This window comes from Hyaloscypha bicolor (assembly GCF_002865645.1).
Source record: "Hyaloscypha bicolor E unplaced genomic scaffold K444scaffold_83, whole genome shotgun sequence".
NCBI classification, from domain to species: Eukaryota; Fungi; Ascomycota; class Leotiomycetes; order Helotiales; family Hyaloscyphaceae; genus Hyaloscypha; species Hyaloscypha bicolor.
In genome coordinates, this window is record NW_020194585.1 from 462,016 (window position 1) to 487,711 (window position 25,696).

The window sequence follows — 25,696 nt, forward strand, 5'->3', positions numbered from 1 at the left end:
AATCAGCCATGTGCAAAATGGGAAATCAATTATCCGAATCCTTCCCCACGAGGTAGGTATCGTAACAAAGTCTATCCCGCTATCCACTCCCTACTTACACACCGCCCTGTCATCAAAGCAAAGCATTCATAAGCTCACACACTCATGCAATCCACTCAAACACTCCTCGCCCGATCCCTCATGCATCAATAAGGTTCTCCTCCCCACCATTCGCCTTCCCCTCCTCACTATTTTCTTTCGTATCCTTCGTCGCGCGTCCCTTGCCTTTACGATCAGCAGATCTCGCATAGAACTCCGCGAGGATCTTGGACGGGATACGGTTGAGGAGTTCCTTCGGGTAGATACGCAGTAGACTCCATGCCTGATCGAGAGATTCGTAGATGGTTCTTGACTCGTATGCGGATTGCGAGATGAATGTTCGCTCGAATTTCTCTAGGAATTCAAGGGAGAGCTTGTCTTCGGAGGACAGAGCCTCCTCACCGACGACTGCTTTCATTGAGGCTGCGTCACGACCGATGGCGTATTTGGCGTACAGTTGGTTGGAAACATCACCGTGATCCTTTCGCGTGTGTCCTTCACCGATGGCAGACTTCATGAGACGGGAGAGCGATGGAAGGACGTTGATCGGTGGGTAGATACCACGGTTGGACAGTTGACGATCAACGAAGATTTGTCCCTCAGTAATGTAACCAGTCAAATCGGGAATTGGGTGGGTGATATCGTCGTTGGGCATAGTCAGGATAGGAATTTGCGTGATGGATCCGTTTCGTCCTACAACACGACCCGCACGTTCGTAGATGGTCGACAAATCCGTGTACATGTAACCAGGATAGCCACGTCGACCTGGTACTTCTTCACGAGCAGCTGAGACCTCACGAAGAGCATCACAGTATGCTGTCAGATCGGTAAGAATGACCAAGACGTGCTTTTCCAGTTGGTAGGCATAGTATTCGGCGGTGGTAAGGGCAAGGCGGGGAGTAATGATACGTTCAATCCTGGACTCAATTAGCAGCTGTAACATTCCCGCACAAAATCCACGTACGTAGGATCGTTGGCCAAGTTCAAGAACAGAGTCACACGTTCCAAACTTCCGTTCTCCTCGAAATCTCGCGTGAAGAAACGGGCAGTTTCCAAGTTGACACCCATAGCAGCGAAAACAATCGAGAAATTCTCCTCGTGGCCGTCATGTGTACCCTTATTCGTGACACCCTGCTTCTGAACCAAACCAGCCTGTCGACAAATCTGAGCAGCAATTTCGTTATGCGGAAGACCGGCGGCGGAGAAAATAGGAATTTTCTGTCCACGAGCAATCGAGTTCATCGTATCGATAGCCGAGATACCAGTCGAGATCATTTCTTCGGGGTAGACCTGTATATCTCAGCATTCTACGTATGTCCGCCGGAGGAATTGACTTACTCGAGAGTAAGGGTTGATAGGACTGCCATTGATGTCCAAGTAATCCTCCGCAAGGACCTTAGGTCCTTTATCGATAGCTCTTCCCGATCCATCAAAGATACGTCCAAGCATGTCCTCCGACACACCGAGCTTCAGACTCTGGCCTGTGAATTCGACTTTCGTCTATTTACCATCAGCACATCTATCCCTTTCCTTCTCGCCATGTATGCCATACCTTCTTAACATCAATGCCAGGCGTGCCTTCGAACACCTAATCGCAATCAGTCTCTGCCTACCACAACCAACCAGCTCAAGAACCCTACCTGCACAACAGCCCGATCACCTATCCGTACTCGTCAGCATGTACTCAATTGACTCATTGTAGCGGCCACTCACCTCTCGCCTCCAAAACCTGTCCAGACCTCTCGGAGCCATCAGGCAGCGTCAAAGTAACAATCTCATTGTACCTAGGGAATTTGACCTATCCACTGATCAGCACACACTCCCAATCCCCTCATCCCCTCTCCCACCCCCTCTTCCACTATAGCTTTCACTCACGTTCTCCAAAATCACCAAAGGCCCATTGACACCGCCAATAGTGTTATACCGGATCCTGGGCGTAACGCTGTACGACGACGATTCCCGCGGGTCTCCCATGGCTGCTACAAACTGGCGGATCAGTGCGGAGGAGGAGGAGAAAAGCCTGTCGGGAGCTCGGGGGTCGTGGCAGAGCTGGGAAAGCTGTTGTTGGGGAGCTGGAGCGAGAGAGGAGGAGGTTGGAGCTCGAACGTTGCTTGCTTTTGCAGGGTGGAGCTTGGGAGCTTAGCTGCGAAAGATTGGAAACTGCGATAAGCGAGTGAGGTCTTGGCCAATCACGTGGCGGCATGTGCAGCTTCCCCTCCAAAGCTCTTCATTCAGTTCTCTATTTACTGGAAGATGTTTGGGACAATTTGATTGTCTGATGTTAGAAATGTTATTCAAGAATTTACTGTTAATATTCTTTGTCATTCTCTGTTTCCATATTGGAGATCTCGTGAGCTTGAAATGGAGTGGATCATTTCACTAGGACTCGATAGGTTCAGCCCAGGGAGCCTGAATTCGAACTTTCTGAGAATCTTATTGTTCTCTAGTTACATGGTGCCCGAAACGCAAATTAGACCGGGAGCATACGCAAAATAGTCTCTGGAACCTGGGTTGACCTGAGACCCTTGACCCCAATCACCAAATTCTTTGGGCCCCTAGATGCCTTTAAGCTTTCCAAGTACAGGGGTAAAGGGCGTTCACATGTACACACTTCTTTTAGAATTCTTATTTCCTCACCATCAACAGACTCTATCTCTCTAGCCTCCCCTTCGCCAACAACGCCTTCCCAACGCTGCTCCCATTCTCCTTCCCAATCTCCTTATTAACCCACTCCCCAATCTCACAAAGTGCATCCAAATCAACCCCCGTCTCCATGCCCAAACTCTCAAAAAAGTACACCAAGTCCTCCGTACTCACATTTCCCGTTGCGCCCGGACTATACGGACAGCCCCCTAAGCCACCCACACTTGCATCAAACCTCCTAATCCCATGCTCCAAACTAACCGCACTATTGACCAACGCCTGCCCATAAGTATCATGGAAATGCATCGTGATATCCTCATTCCGTATACCGGCCGCTTGCATAGCATTCAACAGTGCCGCCGTCCTCGGCGCGGTCCCCATCCCCGTCGTATCGCCGAGATCAATCTCATCAGCGCCCATCTCCATCAAATCGCACGCTATCTCCGCCACTTTCCTGGGATCGACATCGTACCCTTCGAATGGACAGCCCAGAACCACCGAGATATAAGCTCGTATTCTCAAACCATGAGTTTTTGCCCTGGTAATCACTTCACGGAAGCGCTCGAGAGATGTCGCGATACTGCAATTTAAGTTCTTTTCAGAAAATGATTCCGTCGCGGCGGCGAAGACGGACATCTCGATGAACGGAGGAGCACCTGTCGGTTCTCCGGCGGATGCATTAGGGGTCCCTGATTCGTCTGGTTCGTAGGGTGTGGATTGCGGGGAGAAGGTTTGGTATGCAGAAGGGTGTGCTCGTAATATCGAAAGCGCGTTTTCGAGACCGCGGGAGTTGGGCGCGAGGAAGGAGTAGGCGATTGGGTTCAGGGATGTTGGAGGGTATTTGAGGATATACTCGAGGATTTCGCTCGAGTCTACCATCTGCGAATAATCAGCTACTTGCTCTCTTGGGAAGAAATGGGAAGGGATGTCAGACCTGCGGCACCCATTTCGGAGCAACGAAGGAGCCAGCTTCGATGTCGGTGAGTCCGGTCTTCGATAGCTTCTCTATCAATTCTATCTTGGTCGTCAAGGGTATCGTCTTCTTCTCGTTCTGCAATCCATCGCGGGGACCGACTTCGACGACCTTGACGAAGCTGTTGCTGGTGGCGTGATGTTGCTGATCGTGGTTCGAAGCTGGCTCAGTAGCTGTGGCCAGACCTCGCAGATGACGGATCCGCAGATTAGCATGGCCGCGTCGAAGTATTGGTCGTAGGAACGACATCTTGAAAGTTCATGTTCGTGTTGGAACAATGCGGATTGTGTGAAGATGGGGAAGCTCTCGGCTACAGTCGGAATGCGGGGAAGCTTGAAGCTCCCGCACGGACCACACTTTTGAGGCTAAGAAAAGGGGCTTCAAAAGGCTCGACACTCCCTCTCTCCTTGATATTCATCCTTCCATCTTTTTCAATAAGCTCGTATCCCGAGGTGAATTGAATTGAAAAACATATTTCAGTTCTGCATACAGTTTCTCAAACCTGCGATCTTCACGATGAAGTGCCTTGGCGAGCAATTTCAGTCATAGTTCTGTGATATTTCTTGATCGTCGTTGATACATTTGGCTTTTTTTTTTTAAATAAAGTTCTCAAATATTCTTTTGAGTATTGAGATCTCTTATATTTATAGCTATACAGTTGATTGTTTCCAATTCGATTTCCGGAAGCTTGCCCAATGCTGCATGGGGAGTAGAGCCATCGGAACGAGCAAAGGGTCTCGTCGTCGGCCCTCCCTGCCACACTTTGCCTCAAGATATCCACCTGGCCTCCCCCGTCCCCTCAAATTTCCTATTCAATCTCCGATAATGCAAATGCAAATGCAACCCAAAATCTGTTGCCGGAAGCTAGGTGCACCAGAACAGGACAATCCGTTGTCATTGAACGGATCGCTTCTGGCCGAACAGATCTGCACTTCTTCCAGATTATCAGCCAGATTCTTCCCACACTATACCAATTGCCTGTCGTTCTATCTGGTGGTTAAATGCCAAAAAGAATGCACTGCATGTCTTTCTTTTGCGGCTTCGGCGGTAAGATAAGAAGTATCATTGGACAGAATACGCACGACGTATCAGGCCACGTGAAAGACCTGAAAATACGCAGATGCGGATATTTCTTGGCAATTTGACGCCCACTGCTCTGCGGTATACTTGAGAAAGTCGGTGCTTTCATCGCCTACAAGAATTATACACAACTGCATTACTGTCACTTGCTGAAGTCCGGCACATCTTTCGACTGAGGCAAGAGCGTCAACGCACTAAGACGATTGATCATACCGTCAGGCCGCTGACAGCAACACCATGGCGCAGAACGTTAAATCCGGTGACCAGAAGTTCAGCCTGGCTAGGAACGACCTTAAGATGGCGCATATCTACGATGTCGGCAGTAAAGACATTCAAACCGTGATGGGGCGATATGTTGCCATAGAGAAAATGAAAATTGCTTTGGGTGACCGCGTTATCGATTTCGGCTGCGGACCTGGTAATCTCGATTTCGACATCGCGGACATTGTAGGGGAGGAGGGGTATGTCTTTGGCTTTGATCCGCTCCCGGATTGCATTGACGTTGCACGCCGGAAGGTCACAGAAAAGTACGTGAAGATTGTGAGGTTCGAGCTGGGAAAGGCCGAGGATGTTCCGAAATCCGCTGGCACTAATTACGACCATGCTGTAATGAGTTGCATGATCCATTGGACGCGGCGGGATGAAGCGCTCGATCAAGGTTTTATGGTGCTGGGGAAAGGGGGATGCGTCGGCATTTCAGCGTTACCTGGAGACGTTGTCAACCCGTGGCGAGAGATCAAGAAGAGAGTGTTGTCACAGAGGTCTTATTGGCAGCTTGACTCTGAACAGGGTTTGCCACACCATCCCACAGAGATTGAACTCAAAAGCGACCTTGCCAAGGTTGGGTTTATCGATATACAGAGCGAGGTGAAAACCCACCACTTGGCGTGGGCAGATGCGGAAGCTCTCATGCAGTGGCTTGAGGCGAGTACGTTTGATAATTTTATTCCTAGGGGCCCTAAGAACACACCAGAGAATGGGTTGGCGGAAATTGAGGCACTACGACAGGTTGCGCGGGAGGCAATGAAGGGAGTGTTCGAAAAAGAGTACAGGGTGGACAAGACAGATGAGAACGACAAAAGAATTGCAATGGACATGAAGGTTTTGTACGTCTGGGGCTATAAAGGATGAGCACTTTTCCTATCATCATAGGTCAATTTTGCGCCTTGAAATGGTCATAAAAATACGATCAATTTCTCTATCCTGACTTGAGTCTCAGCACGATTAAAGGCATTGTTAACCCCAATATTCTCGAAGAATAAGAGTCACCGAAAGGGTGTTAAATTTGAAATGTGGCCACCATGCGGCAGAGATTAAATTTCAAGATTGCCATTGAGACAGCCCAGTGATGGATTGACAGGCAGGAGAGGCCCTCGCTAAACCTTCCCTATGTTGCACTTATGATTGGTGCCAAGCTCGCCACTTGGGTCCAGCATTCTGATATTCAACCCTCAACAGAGACTCTCCGCCACCCACAACTTACAACATAGCCCTCTCCTTAAAACTTTCCCCATCAACAACCCACGGCAACTTCGCCGTCGCCCACCTCGAACTCCGATCACCCTTCGATTTAACCGCTTCCCAATCAGCCTTACTTATACCCCTCGCCTCAACCGCCGGATTATATCCCAACCTACACCTCCCATCATCCTCAGGCTGGTATTCAGCTACCTTAGGAGCCTCCTTTCCATCCGCCCTCTGATAAATAGTAACCACCGTGGCACCACCAAGCCCCATATTATGCTGCAAGCAATATTTAGTTCCTGAGACCGCACGTGTCGTTGCCCAACCACGGAGGTGCCAAACTAGAGCACAGAATTAATCAACATCTTTAGCCAGTGTAAATTAAGCGGAAAGGGGAAGGAGAAGGGGGGTGACGAACCGAGCTCGGCACACTGCGCAAGTCCAGTAGCTCCCAATGGATGGCCCTTCGAAATCAGCCCTCCACTTGGATTGACAATCCACCCCCTCCCACCCAATGCCCTCTCCCTCTCCTTCGAGTAACTTATCCCGCCGTCTTGAATCAACTTCCATGCCTTCCCTTCCTCAGCCATCCCCAGACCTTCAAGCGCACACATCTGATTCGTGGTAAAGCAATCATGCAGCTCTACTATCGAGACATCTTTTGGTATAATCTTTGCTTGTTGGAACGCAGACTTTGCTGCGAGGCGCGTCATGTTGGAGCCGATCAGCTCAATTGCGCTGGCGGGTTCGTAGAGGAGCGGCGTATCGGTGGCGAGTGCTTGGCCGGCGATTTGGATCGCTGAGTTGTGTAGGTGGGGGTGTGATTTGAGGAATTGGGCAGAGCAGATGACAGCTGCTGCGGCTCCAGTCTAAACCATAGGCAATCAGCAAGCAACAAACAAAAGAAAGTGAGATTTGAAAGAGCTGTTGCCATTATTCTGCGTAAGTACAGCTCCAGGTAATGTCAATATAGGAGGCGTACGCAAAGTTCTGACGGGTGTTCTGACTTACAGATGAAGGGCAGCACTGCAGCCTGGTAATTGTTCCCGTAACGGACGGACTCGATAGTACATCGTCAACGGAAACCTCTTTCGCCAGCTGGCTATACGGATTTTTGACTCCATGCGCCCGGTTAATAGATGTGATCTTCGCAAAATGTTCGTTTGTGGCACCAGCTGGTCCATACCGCTCAAGATATTCCGCCTGTGCATTAGCATACAACTGCGGCGTCCACCCCGGGCTCTTCTTTTCCCTATCCGCCTCAGGAATCAAGCCTTCACTCAACTCCAAAATCCTACTGAGCGGATTCGTCCTATCATGAAATATCTGCGGTAGCGCACCCGGATACATTTTATCGAAACCAATAACCAGCACACAATTCGCCTGCCCTGCTTTGATCGCTTGGTTTGCGAGGTAGATGCCAGTAGAGCCGGAAGAACAGTAGTTGTTTACGTTGAAGATCGGGATTCCTGTCATACCGAGAGAGTAGAAAACTCTTTGGGCGCAGGTCGAGTCTCCGAAGACGTAGCAGCCGATTCCTTGATCGATGTCGTCGTAGGTGAGGCCGGCGTCGAGGAGCGCCTTCACGGCCGATGAAACGGCGAGGTCGAAGTAGTCGGAGTTGGGGTTTTGGGCTTGGCTTGCGGATTTCTTGGGGGAGCGGAAGGGCGTCATGCCTACACCGGCGACGAAGGTTGTGGTTGACATTGTGAGATGGGGAATGATCTGGATTCCCAGGTTGGAGTAGTGTAGGGAAATGTTCACGAGCTGAGGTGAAATTCAGAAACGAAACATAATGAATGACGTTGGAGCACGAACTGATGCTGTCTAAAAGAACCCCGCTGCTCCATTTGAACTAGCCTCACATAGGATGAGCCTTGCAGCGCGTGGTAGTGTCATCGAAAGAAGGGGTATGTCATTCGCGAGACCCGAGCCAACTTCCGATGGAAGCGAATACTCAATTTTGCTCTAAACTTGGCATGTGTGCCTGCAGAATTCGAACCCGAAAAGAAGAGACGAGATGCTCGTCTCATTGCCAGCCGGACTAGAAGACAAGGAGGAGGATGGTGACAAAACAAGCACGTGATGGTCATTTGATTTCCCACTAGTTGTATTGTGTGTAGAGACATAGAAGGAAAACGAAAACAAGGTACTCTACAGCCAACTAGGCATCCCCGTAGCTCCACCAAGTCTAACCATGGTGCCATTCAACATTGAATTCGATATCGAGTGACCTACCAACTCCGCAACCTCATCTGACCTTCCAGGTCTACTCGGAAACTCCAGAGCTCGCTGAAGGCTATCATTTGCCTTCTTCGGCATATCGGTAACCACGCTGGTCTCAAACAGGCCAGGAGATATCGATACAGCTCTGATTCCATGCTGCACAAGATCGCGGGCGAGAGGAAGCGTCATCGACGCAATTGCTCCTTTCGTCGCAGAATACGCAACTTGCCCTGGTTGGCCATCGAAGGCGGCTGCTAATGAAACAGTGAAGATGATAACTCCTCGTTCTCCATCACCATCTGGAGTTTGTGTTGCTGTGTAGGGGAGAAGTTGACGGATAACATCCACTGTTCCAATTAGATTGACAGCAACGACTTTCTGGAACACCTCGATCGAGAACGCAATGTTTTGTCTTCCCAGGATCTAGTTTCAACCAGCCTCTAGTCTGCGGTGAGTTCGCAGGTTCTTGGTCTACCTTTGCCCGGCCAAGAATACCAGCACAGCACACAACAGCTGCGATATCCTCTGAAATTTCTTCCCCTAGCTCGCGATGCCTTCACCGGGGACTCGACTTGCTGTGTGTTGGATACATCGACTTCGAAAAATCGAACTTGTGAGCCCAGTTGTTTGAAGACGCCCGTAGGGTCGTCCAAGTCCAAAATAGCAACATGTGCTCCTAAGTTAGTCGTCGCAAGGCCCAGGCCTGACAGGTTGGAGTGAAGGTCAGCAAAATTGAGTTCCGATTTTCGTCTGAAGATTCTCACCCTCCAGTTACCACACATATCTTTCTGCTCGATTTCGTGAAAACCCCTTTCTCACCCCCCCTGCCCCCCTGGAATATGATAAAGACTCAGTAGCTGCAAGTACAAAACATCAGAGGTCTGCGTTTGATAGTGTGAAGCGAGACCCAGCCACCCACCCCGACGAGCCCACCCCTCTCTTCATTTTCGTCGCGTCGGCCATCGTCGACCTCAGAGCACCACTCGAAAAGGCGACGGCCCACTCACCCGATGCAAGATCGTGAACCTATTGTGGTGGAGATGCGGAGCGGTGGAGTTGTGGAGTTCTGGGTTGGAGAAGTGGGGTCCTCGGGTCTCGCGTGTCGGGTTTCACCTCGCCAAGATCTTCGGGTCAACGCGTCGTCTTCACTCTGTCTTCAACCATCACAAACGAGCAGCGAAAAGTATGCAAATGCTGCAGCTCTAGCCATAGCCGATCAGCTATCGCTTTGGTGGTCATGATCGACTCGAGATATGCCTTTGATAGCAGTGGGTAGTGCCCCTCCTCGCTGCGGGTGAAGTTGCCCGAAAATGGACACCAATTTTTGAGTTCATGCGATACATTTTTCCCCATTGCTTTTTTTCTAAGTTCTGAGTTGTTTTATTCTACCGCCTCCCTTTCCACAGTAGTTCTCTGCGCACGTTGTATCTTTGCCATCAATATCCTCTTCCCCCATAACTGAGAATCCTTGATCCAAGATGGTACATCTCCCATCTTCCAGAGAGGCCATTATGGCCATAAACCGCGCAGCAGCTCACGGAGGGCCCCTCGTTCATGGACCATCACATCCCCAAATAATCGACAAAACCTTCGGAGTTCTCCTCCGCGAACAGGCAAAGACTCGTTGGTCCTCACCCCTCGTCGTTTCCAATCACCAAAACCGTACCTTGACATATGCGGAGGCCGACAAAAGGAGCGACCATCTCGCGCGAGGCCTAGCTACAGTAGGAGTCAGGAAGGGCGACCGAGTCGCAATAATGATGGGAAATATGGTGGAATACGTCGAGTTGTTCTATGCTTGCGCGAAGCTAGGTGCGCTCATCACATTGGCGAATCATGGGTACAGCGAGCAAAAATTCCACTCCGTGCTCTCATCGTGCGGAAGCAGCGTTCTGGTTATGGTTCCAGGATTTGACCGATACGATTACGATCCCTGGATTCCGCATTTGAGGAAGAATATCAAGGGCCTCAAACATATCATCATGGTTGATCGGGAAGATCGGCATTCATTATCAGGATCTTACCAGGATCTTATTGCCACGGGAGAAACCTACCTACTAGATCTCGACGCAATTGAGGAAACCCTGGATCCAAATAATATCCTCAACCTCCAATGCACAAGCGGATCAACCGGGTACCCCAAAGCATCAACCTTGACACACGGAGAAATCTACAACGCAGGCCGCTTCATCAGCGACACAATGTACCTCGAAGTCACTGATCGAGCCTGCACCTCCGTCACACTCTTCCACAGCTTCTGGCTCATAATAGACCTCGCCGTCGTCAGCGCTCACGGCGCCTCAATCGTGCTCCCGGGCACCGTCTTCAACGTCGAAGAAACCCTTGCCTCCGTCACCAAGAACCGCTGCACAGGAATCTACGGCGTAACAACCATGTTCGTCGCTGGAATAAGCCATCCCCACTTCCAAAGCTATGACATGCCTTCCCTGCGTTTCGCCATCGTCGCCGATTCCGCAGTCCCAGAGACTTTGATCCGAAAGATTTGGACGGCGCTTAGAATCACGCAGATGCATACTAACTAGGGGCTCACTAAATCCGTATCAATCTGCACCATGACGCGGGACACAGATGCCATTGAAAAACAATGCCTCACCTCCGGATGACTGTTCCCTGGCATTTCAGCCAAAATCGTAGACCCTGCAACAAATCTGATGATGCCCTGGGGCCAGAAAAGAGAGATCGTGCTTCGTGGGTACGGTGTGCAACGGGAGTATTATAAAAACGAGGTTAAAACGAAGGAAGCGCATAAACTCAGCCCGGAAGATGGACAACAATGATTCTATATCGGGGAGGAGGGGCATGTTGATCCAGAAGGGTATTTTGTCATCACAGGCCGCATTAAGGATATGATTATCCGTGGCGGGGAGAACATCGCACCTCTTGAGATCGAAGAACGACTGATGGCGCACCCGGCTGTGGCACAGTGTGCTGTTATCGGCATCCCAGACCAGAGGTATGGCGGGCAGATGGCGGCGTTTGTGAAGTACAGTGGAAATGGACCACTGCCGAGTGATGAGGCCTGAGGACCCGAACAATGCAGATATTGGTACGGTTCAAGCAGCCGAAATATGTTTGGTGGCTGGGAGGCAGGGAGGAGTATATGGTGTGGCCGAAGGCGGCGAGTGGGAAGTTGAGGAAGCCGGACTTGAGAGTTATTGGGAGGAGGTTTCTTGATGAGGGTTGTGTGCCCGGTCAGATTTCAGCAAGGCTGTAGCTCTCGCTCATGACAACCGTGGAAGATTTAAACCCAAAAAAACGAGCATTTCTATTAAATTCTTTCTTTCCAGCTTTGTGTTATACATACACGCATACGCGTATCATTCTTCCCGAACGAACGAGACCCATGCCCAAATAATTTCTTTCTAAAGCCAAAAAGGGGCTCGCTAAACCCCGTTCTCTGTCCCCTCTCCCACACCCATCAACTTTCACCCCGCTCTTTCCGCCTCCGGAAATTGGGCGAACTGACTTACCAAAAATAAAATAAAAATGAAATTAATTTAGGAGTCGGTGGGGAAAAAAGGTCAAAATTCAATTCAGATTTGGATTCAGATGGATTCGAACCATCATCTCACAATTTTTTACAGTGACATTGTATTTTTTTTTCAATGTCTGAGGTCGTTAAATGCTAGGCATAACATCCCCGTTTCTGTATTTGTCTTGTGCGCTTTACCGTTAAGCTATGAACCCTTTTGATTGTAATTAAGGGAATTTCGCTTATATTAAATTATATAAGTATCAGTGAATGTGTTTGCAAGATACACTCGAGTTGTATAGCAATCAGAGTGTTTGATTGTTTTGCTATCCAGGATCTTATAGGTATATTTGAGTGACTAGGACAGTAAGTCATCTAAATAGAACATCTAAGGAGACTCTAAGATGATAAGACTTGAATTGGGTTTGGTTTGAAAGCCATGCTACAATTTAGATATTTCGCAACGGTATTGCTCTCGTTTTCTCCCGATTTTCCAATAGTATCCTACCACAACGGAGGAAGACGACACGCAGGCCGAAGCCAAACGCAACATGTGTTAGCTTCGTGGCCACAAGTTACGCAATTTGGGTTCTCGGTGGCATTTTGGGGGTCAATCGCGGGCTCCTGAAGAATGCAATGCACTGTTTCTTAATCAAATCTTTGGTTTAACCAAATGAAGCTTATAGGGACTTAATTGACAGCAACGGAGATAGTTCTGGCCGACCCAAGACATACTAAGGTTTGTATTTACTGAACGTAATGTTTGTGGTTGTGATGTTCTCTGAGTTCTTTTTGCTCTTAAATCTCGCTTGTCTTGAGATTTACTTTGAGTTTAAGCCGAGTGATCGTGATGAGCGCGATTTGAGGTTGACGCTGTGAATTAATGTCCAAGGAGATTTAGTAATCTGAGTTGTTTTTGTAGTAAGTGATAGGAGCCTGCGAATAATAAAAAACAATAGAAATCGCGAGACGTGCCTCGATCCATAATTATTCAAATCTAAGCAAAGAATGACCCACTAGAGGAGAACTCGAGCGAAAGCTTTGTTTGGAATCAGTAGGAAGGAGATTAAATAAAGACAGGACGGGACATCATTTGAGATTTGGTGAAGCCATATCATACATTTCAGGATATTTATCTATTCCGTTTTTCTAGTTTCTTGCCTCTCCAGTCCATGTGTCTACCACAACTAAAGCGCAGTTGTTAGAGGTTAAAACTGGATTCAATTTTCAAACGGGACAAAACTGGTGGCTACAGAGACGGCAGTTCGGAAATTGGGACTCATTTTGGGGCGGTCCGTATAGATAGCACCGGCAATGATATTAGACATATGGCTTAAGGAGGCACGAAAATTTACTTGACAGCAGCAAAAGTAGACTGAACCCAGGTACGGCATGATGCGGTGCTTGAATTTGCTGGTTGGTAGCCTGCTCTGATGTTTCTGAGTTGTTTCTATGGCTTGCTTAGTGTTTAGGTGTTGGGATATAGTTGCAATGTTTCAATGTGGGCATAATTTTGGTTGGGTTAAAAGGAGAATGGAGTATATGAGAGATATTAAGCTTCTTTCCATAGGAATTTTTAAAAGGTTATGAATCAATATTGCTTGTGGGAGAGCATTCGATCTTGGTTTGACACAATATTTGTCCTGAAAGTGATTCACTGGACATGGGAATGTAAGATAATTCAATGGTAGGTTAAATCTTTCATATTAGGCAAGTTTGATTCAGAAGTAGACTTATTGAGAAGCAGATAATATACTTTAAGAAAGTCCAACAAGTTTGTTTCATTCCTCCGGTAGACTTGTATCCCCAACCTTAATCTTTGCCATCTTTGGGGATGTGCAGAACTGCTCTGCCATCTCCCGCTGCCAATAACGCAACGATCTCTCTCCAATCTCTCACACCATTCCAAGAATATCCGCCCTTGACCTTCAATAACCATACACACCACCAAAATAGCATGATACTAGAAACAACATTGCGACTCCTCCGATCGACAGTGCTACTATAGCGGGTTATGCAAGTGATCTCTTCATCAGTGGCCGTGAATAGCTTGGGTGGTCTTGGCTACTGCGGATTGAACAAGAGAAGAGGCTTAAGCTCGTTCCGCGCCGCGCGGGGGATGCTGGCGACGCATTACCGTTAGTTGCGTGTAAGCTAATGAGGAGGAACAAGGCGAAGCCAAGCGTATAGCCAAGCGGCAAGCTTAGACTTTCGGTCGGAACTTCATGATCCTAGCCGAGGTTCTCGAAAAGATCAGACAAGGTGCTAATAATTCGGGGATGGACAGTCATCGTGTGATCAGTAGTCGAAGTTCATCTCAATCCGTATATGAAGGTGGTGAAGGTACTGATAAAGGTCGTGTCAATGATCATGTTGGCCCCGTGCAGTTCAATATAGGCGAAATCCGGGTCGATGCTGATGACATGTAGCAACGGTTGAAGGTACAGCCAATTGTGTCTGTTTAGGTTCAATGTTGCTAAGTACGAATTCAAGACCGCCAGATCCACCAAACACCGGAACCGCAATCGCCAGGCGGTACAAACGCGCAAGACGGAAAATCACAAAACGAAGCCCTCACTTCATTCTTCGCAGGTTTAATGAAACGGGGCGGGGGCAGCGCAGTCAGCAGTCCAAAGCCTGGGGCATCTTAGCTACATGCATGAATTTAGCATCTATTGCGTACTTTAGGGGATATTGAGGCGTTCAATTTACTGATACCTTGTTTAGGTAGACTGTGAATATTCTAAAGTAAGATTCATGGCTCGGAGTTCTTGGGGGTGGCTTTATTTAGATAACTTGTGTGGAGGGATGTGTATTACTAGTTGCGTGTAGAACGACGGATTGAGGCTACTTGTATGGGAGATACCCCTGGCTTGGTGTATTTAGGAAATACTTGTGATTCCAGTTTTCCTTATTTGAAGACTCCGGCAAATCGCAAATACGTTAGTTCCATGTTGAAAGAAACACTAAGCGGTTGTTACGATATTTCAAAAGGGAAGAGGCTATTACCGTTATCCCCTTTCTGATATATAAATTGAGATTGGACACCAAAAACAATGGCATTTTCGCGTGTAGTTGAGATACCACTCGACTATTAGCACTAACTATTCCAACTATTCCCCCTCGCCAGTGCTGTTAAACCTTATGGTACAATCCCTATAATCCAGATATAGACGCCATCTCAACTACCGGCTACAAAATAATTGAGTACCATGAATTGCAGGAACCGTGAACCCCATTGCCCCATCGAAAGTTAGTTAAGGCCATTGGCAGTACACCAACTAGTAGATAATTACATCAAACAACAATCCTTCTCTGGGAGATCTGAGTCCCCAACTCCTGCCCTTCCACTATAAAACCTACTCCCCTGCTCTGAAGGACCCGCATATCGATACCTGGAGGAAGACATAGGCATGTCCTGTAGTGTCTCTTCTAAGTCCGTGAACTCGCTACCAAGCAAAGTTCTGAGCTTCATTTGCCCGACAGAACCCAGCTGTCCATAGGAATTTCTATGGTACTCTTTGTAGTGGCGAAGAACTATTCCGTAAAGTTCCTTTGGTGATAAGGAGTAATCGATAGGAAGTGCCTTGCGACAGCAGTCTGCAGCTAAAGCGTACAGGCTAAATGCTTTATCGAGGGTGTTTTGGCATTCCGCTCGTTCAAATAACAACATCAGCTCCACCAAATAAGACCACCTGTCTGACACGTGGCTCTCCGGCCTGCAAGGACTGAAATTCCACTCTCCACTTGTGGTACAATCCCGAGTTGGGCTCAAATGATCTGCAACATCCTTGCTGAAGATATCGCGCTCACGAAGTGCCAATAAATTTTGAGGCCTGTAGTGGGAATACCCGACGTTGGCGTTATAACTAGGGTAGGACTCGTCAATAAGTCCAAAAAAGTTCAAAAACCAGATGAGCTGTCTCCAGGAGCAATTGTCGTCGCCACATTGGAAAAGGAGCTTTCGAGCAAGCAAAACCTCTTGGATAATCCACATTCTCGTCCAATATGGTCGGGAAAAGAGATCCAGAACACACTGGAAGAAAGCAGTCTGCAGGCTGATTTTCGAGCCTCTGTTCAGCCTGTTTTGGGATTCCTCTTTGATAACATACCATTCTTTGGTATCCAGAATAGCTCGAAATGCGCTTGAACTGCTGTCGTCGGAATCTCCTAGCCAGGCAACTACCCTTTCGGCGCTCTGGTAGATTGTTCCCATTTGAGCAACCTGGTGGTTCCGCTCCTTTTCATCGATCTGATTAATACACAGAGCATCTATCCAAAGAATCCGTGTCTTGTTTTCGAGCCGCAGGTGATCCAAGGCACAGTAGAGGTTTTCCCGAACTGGAAGCTCTACCCCGTCAAGATTAATTACCTTTGTGACCTCAGGCGAGCCCCAAACATACGACAAAGCTTCATAAGTTGGATCTTCAGAAAATTTGACATGCTTCAAGGTAGATATAATCTTATCAGAGCTCGAACGAGATCGAAGGTGCAACACACGGATTTCGTCGGAGTCTTGAAGGGGGGAGTAGAGGCTATTTAGCGGATGCTCTGTTGGGTGATTCGAAGGAGCGTCCATTGGGAGATTCGTCGTATCGACGTTTCTAGGATGCAAAACTCGCCAAAGGATGTTATTATAGCTAGTGAGTGAAGTAGGCAGATCACTTTTGCTAGGCATTGCGTATGGGGGACGTGTACAGTGTTCGGCTCTTTGAGTAGATCTAGAATGTTTCGGGCATTCCGCTGGGTTTTGGACAAAGGTTTCAGAAATTTTTCTGTAGTCTGAGATTGTAAGAAGATGAACTAGTTCATCCAGCCTCTTCTATATAGTGACTTACAATGTTCGACTCTACAAGATCTTGATTGTTGAGAATTTCGCTCGAGGACGTAGCTGATTTCTCGGTCTCCTATTGCAGATGCTGATGGAGATGTTTTCAACGAAAAAATGTCACCTAGAAGCAGTCACAAAAGAGAGAGAAAGAGAGGGTCTTCGCGAACATGTGGTGTTAAGGCTGCTAAACAGGCTGTGCAATGGTGGTGACCGAGACAGAAGGCGTGGCTATGGCCGCCACACATCGTAATAACGAATGAGAATAGAAGGGATAACCCGCCAACCGCCCAAACCTCTTCCTGCCCACGCCTACCCCACCAAAATTTTCTCGATTTTTCAAAAGTCTTTGAAAATTTCTAAAAACTTTCCAGATTATAGAGAATACTCGAAATATTGCGAATATCGTATTAATTTTTCGAATTTGTGGCGTTAAGGCCTCCAAAATCCAAGTTAAGCGGGAAGGGGGTGGGCGGTTGGTGGGTGATGCCTTCTAACTCGGTCGGGTTTTTAGTCATGTGAAAGCCAAATAAGCGAAAACCATCAAAATCGCGATTTTACCAAAAATACCTCCAACCAGAGGCGGCTGGAGAGGTAGCTGGCACTGCCTCTCTGGTGAGCACCTGCTGTGCATACTCTCCTCATGGCCAGAGTTGAGGAAAACGGCTTGTGCTGGTAGGTTCAAATCCTGTGGCTGCTAACCCATTATGCTCAAGATAACAGCGTGGACAGTAGGACGATGAAAAGAATTTGCGAGTAGCGACGGCAACCTCGAAAGCGACTGCGACTCGATCTCGGATTGTCTCTAGGGCCTAACGGTTCATATTACGGGCGGTGGTCGCATTGGCGGAAGGCGCGGAGTCACGTGGGCCAGAGGGTTGGAGGTGTCGAGATCCCGGTCAAGAAACACTAGCGCCAATCGATCAAAAGCAGTGAAAACTAGTTCTGAACGGCCAAACAACAGTCACGAGGAACACTATGGCGGGTTAACCTCCTCCTCCTCCTCCTCCTCCCCCTCCTAGCGTGATTGCCGTACCAAAGACGCATCTAAAACAAACCTCACGATTCCTGCGAAGATGCTCGGAAATCATCAGAACCTGTAACTGGAAGACTCTCAATTGGTGGCTTTGCGGAAACCCAATTCGATGTCGCTATTATCTTGCAAAACCGGGACCTTACTCCATACCATTACAGGGCGTTGGGTCTTAATCACGAGGCCTTCATCATCGCTCATTAGCTCCTCTCCATTGTGCCCACGGCTTAGTTTTGGTGGGACTCTAGGCTTGTACCCCTTTTGTAGTGTGGTAGTGGTGTTTATGCTGCGACTGGTGCTCTGGAACATACTCGGTATGTAGTGAACGAGAAGTGGTCGAATTGTCGGGAGGCACGCACAGATCTCCGCCATGGCGATTTCAATAAAGGACCACATAACTACATCAGTATCGTCCCCTGCCTCTCAAATTATTATTTTGTTTTATGATAGATTTACGAGGGATATGAAATGCTAGGGAGGCAGGGGCGACCTTACAGGTAACGTCGAAGCTTGAACCGAACACCGCGATATATTTTAGGCGTATGAGGCTTGTGATGCATGCGCTGGGAAATGATGTCAGTTAAATAATTCGTAGAAAAAGGTGACTAACTCACAAGGATCCAACGCTGAACATAAGACCAAGAGTTATCTTCTTCCTCAAAGTCAGGTTTAGAGTCTTCAGCTCTGAGATCGGAAGACAGATGATAACAAAATCCATGATAATACCAGTACTCGCGCCGGTGTAGATGATTGCTGGAAGGTTCAAGCATTTTCCGGGTACGCTTCTATCCCAAAATGAGCGTATTGGCAGGCATTCAAAAGCAGGCAGTAACATATAGACGATGCCGTCCATTATCAGGACTCCGATTGCGATGTACGTTGCGAGGCGGAATTTCGGCCGAGGAAAGATACGGAGGTATAGAAAGAGGATGGACAGCTTGGCGAGGACTTGGGCGAGGCTGTAGAGAATCTGAGCTGCATAGAAATACTAAGTCAGTTAGAAAAGCAGTTCTGAACCTGAAATACGGCTAGGGTACAGACTTTGAGAAGGGGAGGGGAGTCCACAGGACGGACATTCCACAAATGCTTTCCTAAGCCCAGTTTAGCCACTAGAGTGTCGTTAGTTCTCCAGGCCGTCATAAAACGCAATACTCCTTTCCTCTTGTTCCGCCGAGAAGTATGCTTACTTAATATATTAAAAATAGCCAAGATAAGAATCACAATCTGCATATAGCTCGTTAGTATCTGTCAAGTACATCCAATGTTGTTGTAATGGTGGCCTCACCCCTGCCAAAACAGCCATCCAATCATCCCACCATAGTTGACGCGTAATCGACCAGCGAGAGAAACACCTCAGACAGAGAATTGGAAAAGTAAAGACTGATAAAATGATGATAGTGTGAATAATTTCGTTACTACGAGATGGCTGTGGGACGCCCTTGCAAATGATAGCTTGGAGATTTGACGCAACTGCGCATGTCAGCATTCAATCTGTACTCATTCTAGGAGATAGAGATTAAAAGGGGCCCATTACCGACTTGCTCTTGATAAGTGCATTCTGCTAGGACGCAGATAGAGACATTTGCTTGCAGAATCTCATTTGTGCAAAAGCAGCTCTGGAGGTTTAGTGCATCGCATTGTGTGCCTGCTAGTGCTATCTCTAGACAGGCCGTCTTGAAAAGACCGCAAGATCAGTCAAATATATTGGGAGATCAATTAAGAGACACTCACTGAGCAAGCAGGCGGTGTGATGTTGCTTTGAGCAAGTATCGTCGCAACGAAGCATATACCAGCTAGTGGTAAGTATCCGAATCGCATGGTTAATAAAAGGACCTCCTCACAGGTTACATTGAAGAATTGTGGAGGAGGAAGCGGCAGCGGCTTCTAGAACTAGTTTTATCTAATAACATGCCTGTTAGTTTGGGGTGTCTCGGGGAAGACGCGAACAGAAGCGCACGGACACTTGGTGGATGAGGGGGAATGCCGCGTATCGAACCCTCTGATTTGTTTGATCGGAATCTAGGTCCCAGCTAATGCAGTAAGCTTTACGGAGTAGCCTCGAAACACCCCCGGGCATGGGTGGTTACAAGTAAAGTCAAAGCGTGCATGTTAATCCACCCTTCTTAATGTCCGAGCGTCGGGACTGTGATGTAGGGCTAACCATAAGGATATGGCCATAAAGATGAGGACTGAACCATCCTTCGCAGGGTCAAGAGTTAGTTATTGTCTTGAATTGACCATTTACTCCAAGTCTTCACCACCGTGGCTTTCACTTCTTCACGCTACCTCTGGCCCCCCTGGGGCTCGTTACTAACAATTAGAGGTAAAGGGCGCATAGCTCCTCTTCCCGAGCCTCCAAACAAATTCTCTCCTCCCGAAACAGCAACAAACGCCGATGCCAGTGGTGTTATCAACCTTGGCCGCGCTCTTTCCCACGATGCACCTGCAATATGATATGGTCGGACACGGGGAGAATTGAAGACGACAGCTTCGACGATGACCCGACCCGCTGTTGAGATAGCTAATGAGAGCGGTACAAGCTTACCAAGCTTGAGTCACTTAAGGCAGCGTATCAACATGTTCAGGATGTACTACAGAATATCACGTGAATCTGCCATTTGGGTGGCCCTCTACAAGCCAAGTACTGAATAACCCTTGATAGAACTTAAAAATTAGTAGACATTATTTATGCAATGGCAAATCCGTTAATAATTTTTTTATTTCTTATGCTCCCCCAAAATCACTCTTCATTCTCTCGGTCGGATCTCTCTTCCCACCACTTGTCCCTCTCGTTCTCAACCTCTCTCACTCTTCCACTTCCCCTCCTCAGTATCCAGGGGTAAGCGATCGAGAGTGGAGTCGCGAACCTACTTCGTATGAACTTAAAAACCCAGGCTCGAACGAGCCGTCCCATGATCTTGGGTCGATTTGAGTGTCTGAGCACTCCCTTGCCCCGCCACCCTAGAGAATCCCACGAATTAGGATTGCGGGGCTACTTTTAAGGTTTGTGCCAATACTTTTTGCTCGATCTTCTGTGACAGAGGGGGAAAGGGGGCCTGGCTCAGGGCGAAAAGGCGATAGATGACTAATAAGTTTTCAAGCAAAGGTACGACTTTACAGTCTGAGCCAGGCCCCCTTGCTAGCGTGGACTATGTCTCACCGGACGAAGGGCTATCATAGGGTGTACCCAAGGGGCCCACGTGTGCGTTGACCAGCGCTAAGCTTGCTCGGTCGAGTTTCATGACTTTTTGGCGAGGGCGATGGCGTTCTTCATCTAGCCTACTCCGTAGGTAGGGTAAAAGCCGAAAGGACGAACGCTCCAGTGAAATAAGGTTAACGCTAAATGAATATGAAGCGTTCTGGAACCAGGAGTAAGCTCGGTAAGTGAAATTAGTGTAATCGAAGACGATCCAAAACAGAGGTCAAAGCACACGGCTGGTCTATCCATCCACTTGCCCTACGAGGAATGATGGAAAGAAGGCACTACGAAGGTAGAGGCCGCCCACCTATTAGAATACATTTGCTCTGCTAGCCCCTGCGCTAATTGTTAACATGAGAACACTTCACACTTCATTGGTTGCCATCCATATCATCCATAAAGGGGTCTAATATACACGAGCATGTGAAACGATGATTCTCAACACTAATTGGTTTTCAAGTCCTTGGCTAGACGTTTTGCAACGCGCATTATCCCCTGAAGTGAGGAAGACTAAGGGGTCGCCATCTTTATCGGACCAAAATGTTAGTCAGCTGAGCCTATCAACTTTGTGGAGCTACCCCCTGGGCACCCCCGGGTGAACTCTCTAACGTAGGTTCTGACAGTTTTACAGCGAATCATTACTAAGATCAGTAACACAGCATATATTCATGACTAGCTCTAAAGGCTAAAGGCTCTAACAGCTCTTCGTTTCGTAAGAAATCAAGTGGTGGACAGAGGATTTTACTGAGATGGGGGAATTCTCGGGGATGTGGGAGAAAGAGGTGGGAAAAGATCAAACCATCACGCCAGACCCCGTGTTTCCGGGTTGAGGGGGGAGTGGTGGGAGTGGTGGAAGAGAGGGAAGAGAAGGAAAAGTCAGTCCTGCAAGATACCAATTGAAAATGATATGATTTTCGAAGTAGGAATAAACCAGCATAATCGTCAACCTCTTTAATTGCAGACTTCCTTAGCTGCAATTCTGCCTTAAGCTTTCTGGTATTGCTATCTAGTCTCTTTCGTAAGATTTCGTTCCGTTGGACAGCCAACTGCGCGTGCACTCTCGCTAGCCGCCTCTCTAAATCCACAGCGCCCTCTTGAGTTGGGCCTTTCGAGCCTCCCCGTCCTCGTTACCTCCATCTCCACCCTCTTCCAATGACATATTCCCACTATCGTCTTCCTTCCTCAGCTACTGGCAAAACAGAAGGTGTTGCGTCTGGTGTATACTATGGCGTCGCGTCCCTGTCGCGCGGTTTGGGAGAAGAGTATTCCAGGGCACTGTATTCCCACTCCCCCGATGTGGTATGTCAGCGCTTCGTTGATCATCGCTAAGAACCTTGCGATAGTTGTGTTGCCACAGAGGACGATATTTACTTTGAGTCTGCCTAGCGGACAGAAGATCAGTTTGGGTCTTGTTTTTGCTTTGAGATTCTTGTATGTTACCCAATCCGCCTTGTTATGCCCCTCTTCGGGCTTGGGAGAACTTGAGACATTGTGTTAACGTTTCCATTCCTCAGGGTCTGCATCACCTACAGCATCCGCATCATAGCTCTCTATCTAGTAGCCACAACCCCAGATCTAATATGGAATAACATCGGAGTCGCTAACTGGCCCTACATCGAGCTCAACGCAGCCGTCACATACGTCTCCCTTAGCACGCCCAAACCCCTGATCTCTTGGCTCTTCCCTAACCTTCTTCCCTCCGCCGGAAATCCAGATTATGACAATTTTACTGCTGGCATTAATGTCAAAATCAGCAAGTTTGCACTGGAAGCGGTTGGTGGGAGCGCAAAGTCGGAGTACTAGTATGGGGACGTCAAAAAGTGAGACGGACAAAATTTGTAAGGAAGAGAATTTTGGGGTTCTGGGGATTAAGGAGAAGATTGTGGTTCCGAAACTCAAAGAGACCGAGGATAAAAAGGCATAACGTTGAGCTGTGTGATTTATTAGCGGGATATTTTAGAGTTTTGATACGGCAATTGGCAGATTTGGCATTGGGAATAGAGGGCTGCACTATTGATTACTAGATTAAAAATCGTAACATATGGGGCGCATTGGAACAATTGGTTTTTGGATTTCCTGGGTTACCAACTCAAAAGCAGTTTACTTGAGGCAGTAATACATTGACTATTATTGCCAATCACCACGTTTTCCGTCAACTTTCCTTAGCTTTGGATGGCGGTATCTCGACCAGATCAAGGCCACATCAAAGACAGCGAGCGAGAAAGACACAGCGGAATTCCAATGCCCCATGGACCTGGTCAGGTGATATTCAAAATCCTCCGAGTAGATCATACCAAGGAGAGATTAGGACGGCTCCAGCAGGTAGAGGAATTCCTCGATCCGGCAATATAGCCATGATGCTAATTTTGGTCAACAGAAAATCCAGTTAACATCTAATCAACTTACCTCACCACCGTGAAGCCACAGCACGCGGCAACAGGAGCTGTTCCTCCAACCGCTTGATCTTGGCTCTTCCCTCAGTGAGGTCTTGCTCCAACGACTGCTGAACAACTGCAACATTCAACAACTTCTCCTCAAGCTCCTGGTTCTTCTCCTTCAAGGCATATTTGTCCTGGAACAATTCCCGAATGTTCTTCTCGTCACTCTTGCGAGCCTGCTCCGATACCAACTTCTCATTCTTCAGGTCGTTCAGTTCAATCTCCAGCAGCTTGATGCGCCCATCTCTCGCAGCAGTAGCTCCCTGAACAGATTTATGAATGCGGTCTTCTTCAACACGTTGGTTTGTTCGACTGGACAACAGGCTCGACTGGGCTTCCTCGAGTTGCTTTCGAAGACCAACAACCTCAGCTTCCCACTCAATTCTTCCTATCTTTAGTTTGTTGGACTGCTTGCGTGCTTCCTCTAATTCATTCCGGGTTCCATTAGCATCAAGTACGTTAGTCTCGAGTTCTGTTGTCTTCAAAGCCAACGCAGATTTCGTTGTCAACAAGTCTACTGTGAGCTGGTCAACCTTCTTCTGCAAGTCCTTTCTGGAATGATCGGATTCAGAGGCCGCCTTCTTGGCTTGACGTAGAAGAATAGTAGTCTTGGTCTCCTTTTTGGACAATTCTTGAATATGCTTTGCTCGATCTTGATCACGACCGTCTTGGGAAATTTTCAGCGCTTCAGCTTCTGCGGCAAGCTTCTTCTTCAGCTCGGCAATTTCAGACCGCAAAGGGGCATTCAACTTGATTGCACGATCCTTGGCAGTGACCATTTCTGTAATTCCCTCCAGAACAAGACCAAAAATCTCCTTGGTGGCATTATCCGGGACACGCTAGTAGTCAAGTCAGTCTCAAATGGCTACAGTGAATTTATCAAGGACTTTCAATATAAGATTACAGCTTATCAAAGACATGAAACACGATATTTGGGCGAGCATGGTCACCAATCCATATGATTGAGTGGATAAAGAAAAGTTTTACATACCTCATATCTCTTCTGCAAGTGAGGCAACCGTTCCATAGCACCCGCGCAGAGCCGGTCGATGATGCCCGCGTCGTAGTAAATCTTCTCCCTGGCTGAGTGAAGTTCCTTGTTCTCCGCGACGAGATTGTCTTTCTCGCTGCTCAATGTTTCAATGCCAGTGAGAAGTCGGTCAAAAATTTCCTCCGCCTCCAGTCTTGCAGTAAATCCTGGAATAAATTGGAAAGCTCGTTCACAGAATCCCTGGATTAGGTCAATGTGGCGCAGCAGCGTGTTTTTGAGGGCTTTGGCTTCGTCACGCCATTCTTTATCGGTCATCAGCACCTCCTTGTCAACCTACAAGCCATGAGTTTGGTGTTCAACTTCATGAAGGTCTGAGGTCTTACCACAGGCTTTTGTAGTGGGGGTACCCTTTGCATAGAAATGAGTTTCGAGCTTATCCTCGCCGAAAGGTACACGAAAGTAGCATCCATCGTTGGACTCGGTGGTAACCTCATTACTTGGTGTGAAGCGTTTGATGTATTTATTGAGATCCGTTCTGAAACTCTTCATATCCTTCAGGGATTCGTCAAGTTCAGGGGAGGGAATGCCATCGCGTTCAGCGGCGATTGCCATCAATTTCATGTGGCCAACGGTATTGATGACAGGCTCTGGTCCTTTGAGAGCGGCTTTCTTTTCCGCAGATGTCAGTAGGCGGAGACAGTACTCCTTTCGACCTCTTCCAAGGCATACGTAGCTGATGGTGACATTGCGTGGGAAGGCGCTCACGATCTTTCCCACCGCTACAACATCGTCAGCTTTCAGGACGGCGTCGGTGTGCTCCCGCTTTGCTCTGGCAAGCTCATTCAGTGCCGTAAATTGCGGGTTCAGGAGGTCGACTTTAGCGTCGACGGCGATCGACTCGTTCTGTTCCAAAAGCCCTACGCACAGCTGTTGCGCTCGAGCGACATCATTGTATGGAATCCTGGTGTCTTGCCTGCCAGAGCCGGAGACGATTTGCTCGATCTCCTTGATGAAGCGTGTGATGAAGTTGAACGAAATACGAAGCTCTTCTGAGCAGGGTTGGAGGTCACGGGAGTTTGGAGTGGTCGACTCGACGGGGACCTCGCCGTCACCCTCGTCGACTTTGGCGGCCTTCGCGCCCTTGCCCTTCTTGCCTTTCACCATGATGCTGAGGTTCGCAATTGCAATTGCAATGTACCAGAGCTGGTGGGTGATTTATGAGATGCCACGATGGCAACGTACCAGAACTT

At 48.1% G+C, this 25,696-nt stretch overlaps 9 protein-coding genes and 1 non-coding gene across 10 annotated transcripts; 3 read left to right on the forward strand and 7 right to left on the reverse strand.

The window, feature by feature from the left end:
* Nucleotides 1–178: 178 nt before the first annotated feature.
* Nucleotides 179–3,943, reverse strand: K444DRAFT_643361 (V-type ATPase; the record flags this gene model as incomplete). The annotated part of the gene is made up of 10 exons (XM_024884850.1): nt 179–995; nt 1,043–1,368; nt 1,417–1,578; nt 1,631–1,666; nt 1,719–1,738; nt 1,792–1,876; nt 1,954–2,054; nt 2,690–2,691; nt 2,756–3,600; nt 3,656–3,943. 10 exons carry the CDS (start codon nt 3,941–3,943, stop codon nt 179–181), a joined length of 2,682 nt encoding a protein of 893 aa, XP_024736478.1.
* An 868-nt stretch (nt 3,944–4,811) lies between these two features.
* K444DRAFT_613162 (S-adenosyl-L-methionine-dependent methyltransferase) lies at nt 4,812–5,981 on the forward strand. Its single transcript, XM_024880296.1, has one exon. The coding sequence runs from the start codon at nt 5,012–5,014 to the stop codon at nt 5,903–5,905; it is 894 nt and encodes a 297-aa protein (XP_024736479.1). The 5' UTR covers nt 4,812–5,011; the 3' UTR covers nt 5,906–5,981.
* A 128-nt stretch (nt 5,982–6,109) lies between these two features.
* On the reverse strand, nt 6,110–7,945 carry K444DRAFT_663664 (putative lipid-transfer protein, mitochondrial precursor; the record flags this gene model as incomplete). The annotated part of the gene is made up of 3 exons (XM_024886854.1): nt 6,110–6,579; nt 6,657–7,107; nt 7,250–7,945. 3 exons carry the CDS (start codon nt 7,943–7,945, stop codon nt 6,254–6,256), a joined length of 1,473 nt encoding a protein of 490 aa, XP_024736480.1. The 3' UTR covers nt 6,110–6,253.
* A 447-nt stretch (nt 7,946–8,392) lies between these two features.
* K444DRAFT_643364 (3-hydroxyacyl-CoA dehydrogenase type-2) lies at nt 8,393–9,246 on the reverse strand (the record flags this gene model as incomplete). Its single annotated transcript, XM_024884851.1, has 3 exons — nt 8,393–8,887; nt 8,940–9,008; nt 9,055–9,246. 3 exons carry the CDS (start codon nt 9,244–9,246, stop codon nt 8,393–8,395), a joined length of 756 nt encoding a protein of 251 aa, XP_024736481.1.
* A 729-nt stretch (nt 9,247–9,975) lies between these two features.
* K444DRAFT_643365 (acetyl-CoA synthetase-like protein) lies at nt 9,976–11,699 on the forward strand (the record flags this gene model as incomplete). The annotated part of the gene is made up of 4 exons (XM_024884852.1): nt 9,976–10,915; nt 11,108–11,211; nt 11,278–11,468; nt 11,510–11,699. The coding sequence occupies 4 exons, from the start codon at nt 9,976–9,978 to the stop codon at nt 11,697–11,699; spliced, it is 1,425 nt and encodes a 474-aa protein (XP_024736482.1).
* Nucleotides 11,700–12,025: 326 nt separating this feature from the next.
* K444DRAFT_t21 lies at nt 12,026–12,172 on the reverse strand. Its single transcript has one exon. It is a non-coding gene; the product is annotated as a tRNA-Cys (tRNA).
* Nucleotides 12,173–15,003: 2,831 nt separating this feature from the next.
* K444DRAFT_663667 (HET-domain-containing protein) lies at nt 15,004–16,904 on the reverse strand. The gene is made up of 2 exons (XM_024886855.1): nt 16,796–16,904; nt 15,004–16,739 (listed from the first exon to the last, which is right to left on the reverse strand). Exon 2 carries the CDS (start codon nt 16,633–16,635, stop codon nt 15,250–15,252), a length of 1,386 nt encoding a protein of 461 aa, XP_024736483.1. The 5' UTR covers nt 16,636–16,739; nt 16,796–16,904; the 3' UTR covers nt 15,004–15,249.
* A 656-nt stretch (nt 16,905–17,560) lies between these two features.
* On the reverse strand, nt 17,561–19,488 carry K444DRAFT_723213 (uncharacterized protein; the record flags this gene model as incomplete). The annotated part of the gene is made up of 6 exons (XM_024888583.1): nt 17,561–18,234; nt 18,314–18,381; nt 18,433–18,806; nt 18,860–18,927; nt 19,040–19,288; nt 19,353–19,488. Coding segments are annotated over 6 exons (1,230 nt in total), but the record flags the coding sequence as incomplete, so codon positions are not given.
* A 2,496-nt stretch (nt 19,489–21,984) lies between these two features.
* On the forward strand, nt 21,985–23,040 carry K444DRAFT_406320 (uncharacterized protein). The gene is made up of 4 exons (XM_024872564.1): nt 21,985–22,294; nt 22,361–22,448; nt 22,532–22,855; nt 22,927–23,040. The coding sequence occupies exons 1-3, from the start codon at nt 22,243–22,245 to the stop codon at nt 22,818–22,820; spliced, it is 429 nt and encodes a 142-aa protein (XP_024736485.1). The 5' UTR covers nt 21,985–22,242; the 3' UTR covers nt 22,821–22,855; nt 22,927–23,040.
* Nucleotides 23,041–23,099: 59 nt separating this feature from the next.
* On the reverse strand, nt 23,100–24,971 carry K444DRAFT_406313 (uncharacterized protein). Its single transcript, XM_024872563.1, has 3 exons — nt 24,447–24,971; nt 23,424–24,294; nt 23,100–23,377 (listed from the first exon to the last, which is right to left on the reverse strand). The coding sequence occupies exons 1-2, from the start codon at nt 24,759–24,761 to the stop codon at nt 23,425–23,427; spliced, it is 1,185 nt and encodes a 394-aa protein (XP_024736486.1). The 5' UTR covers nt 24,762–24,971; the 3' UTR covers nt 23,100–23,377; nt 23,424.
* Nucleotides 24,972–25,696: the final 725 nt, after the last annotated feature.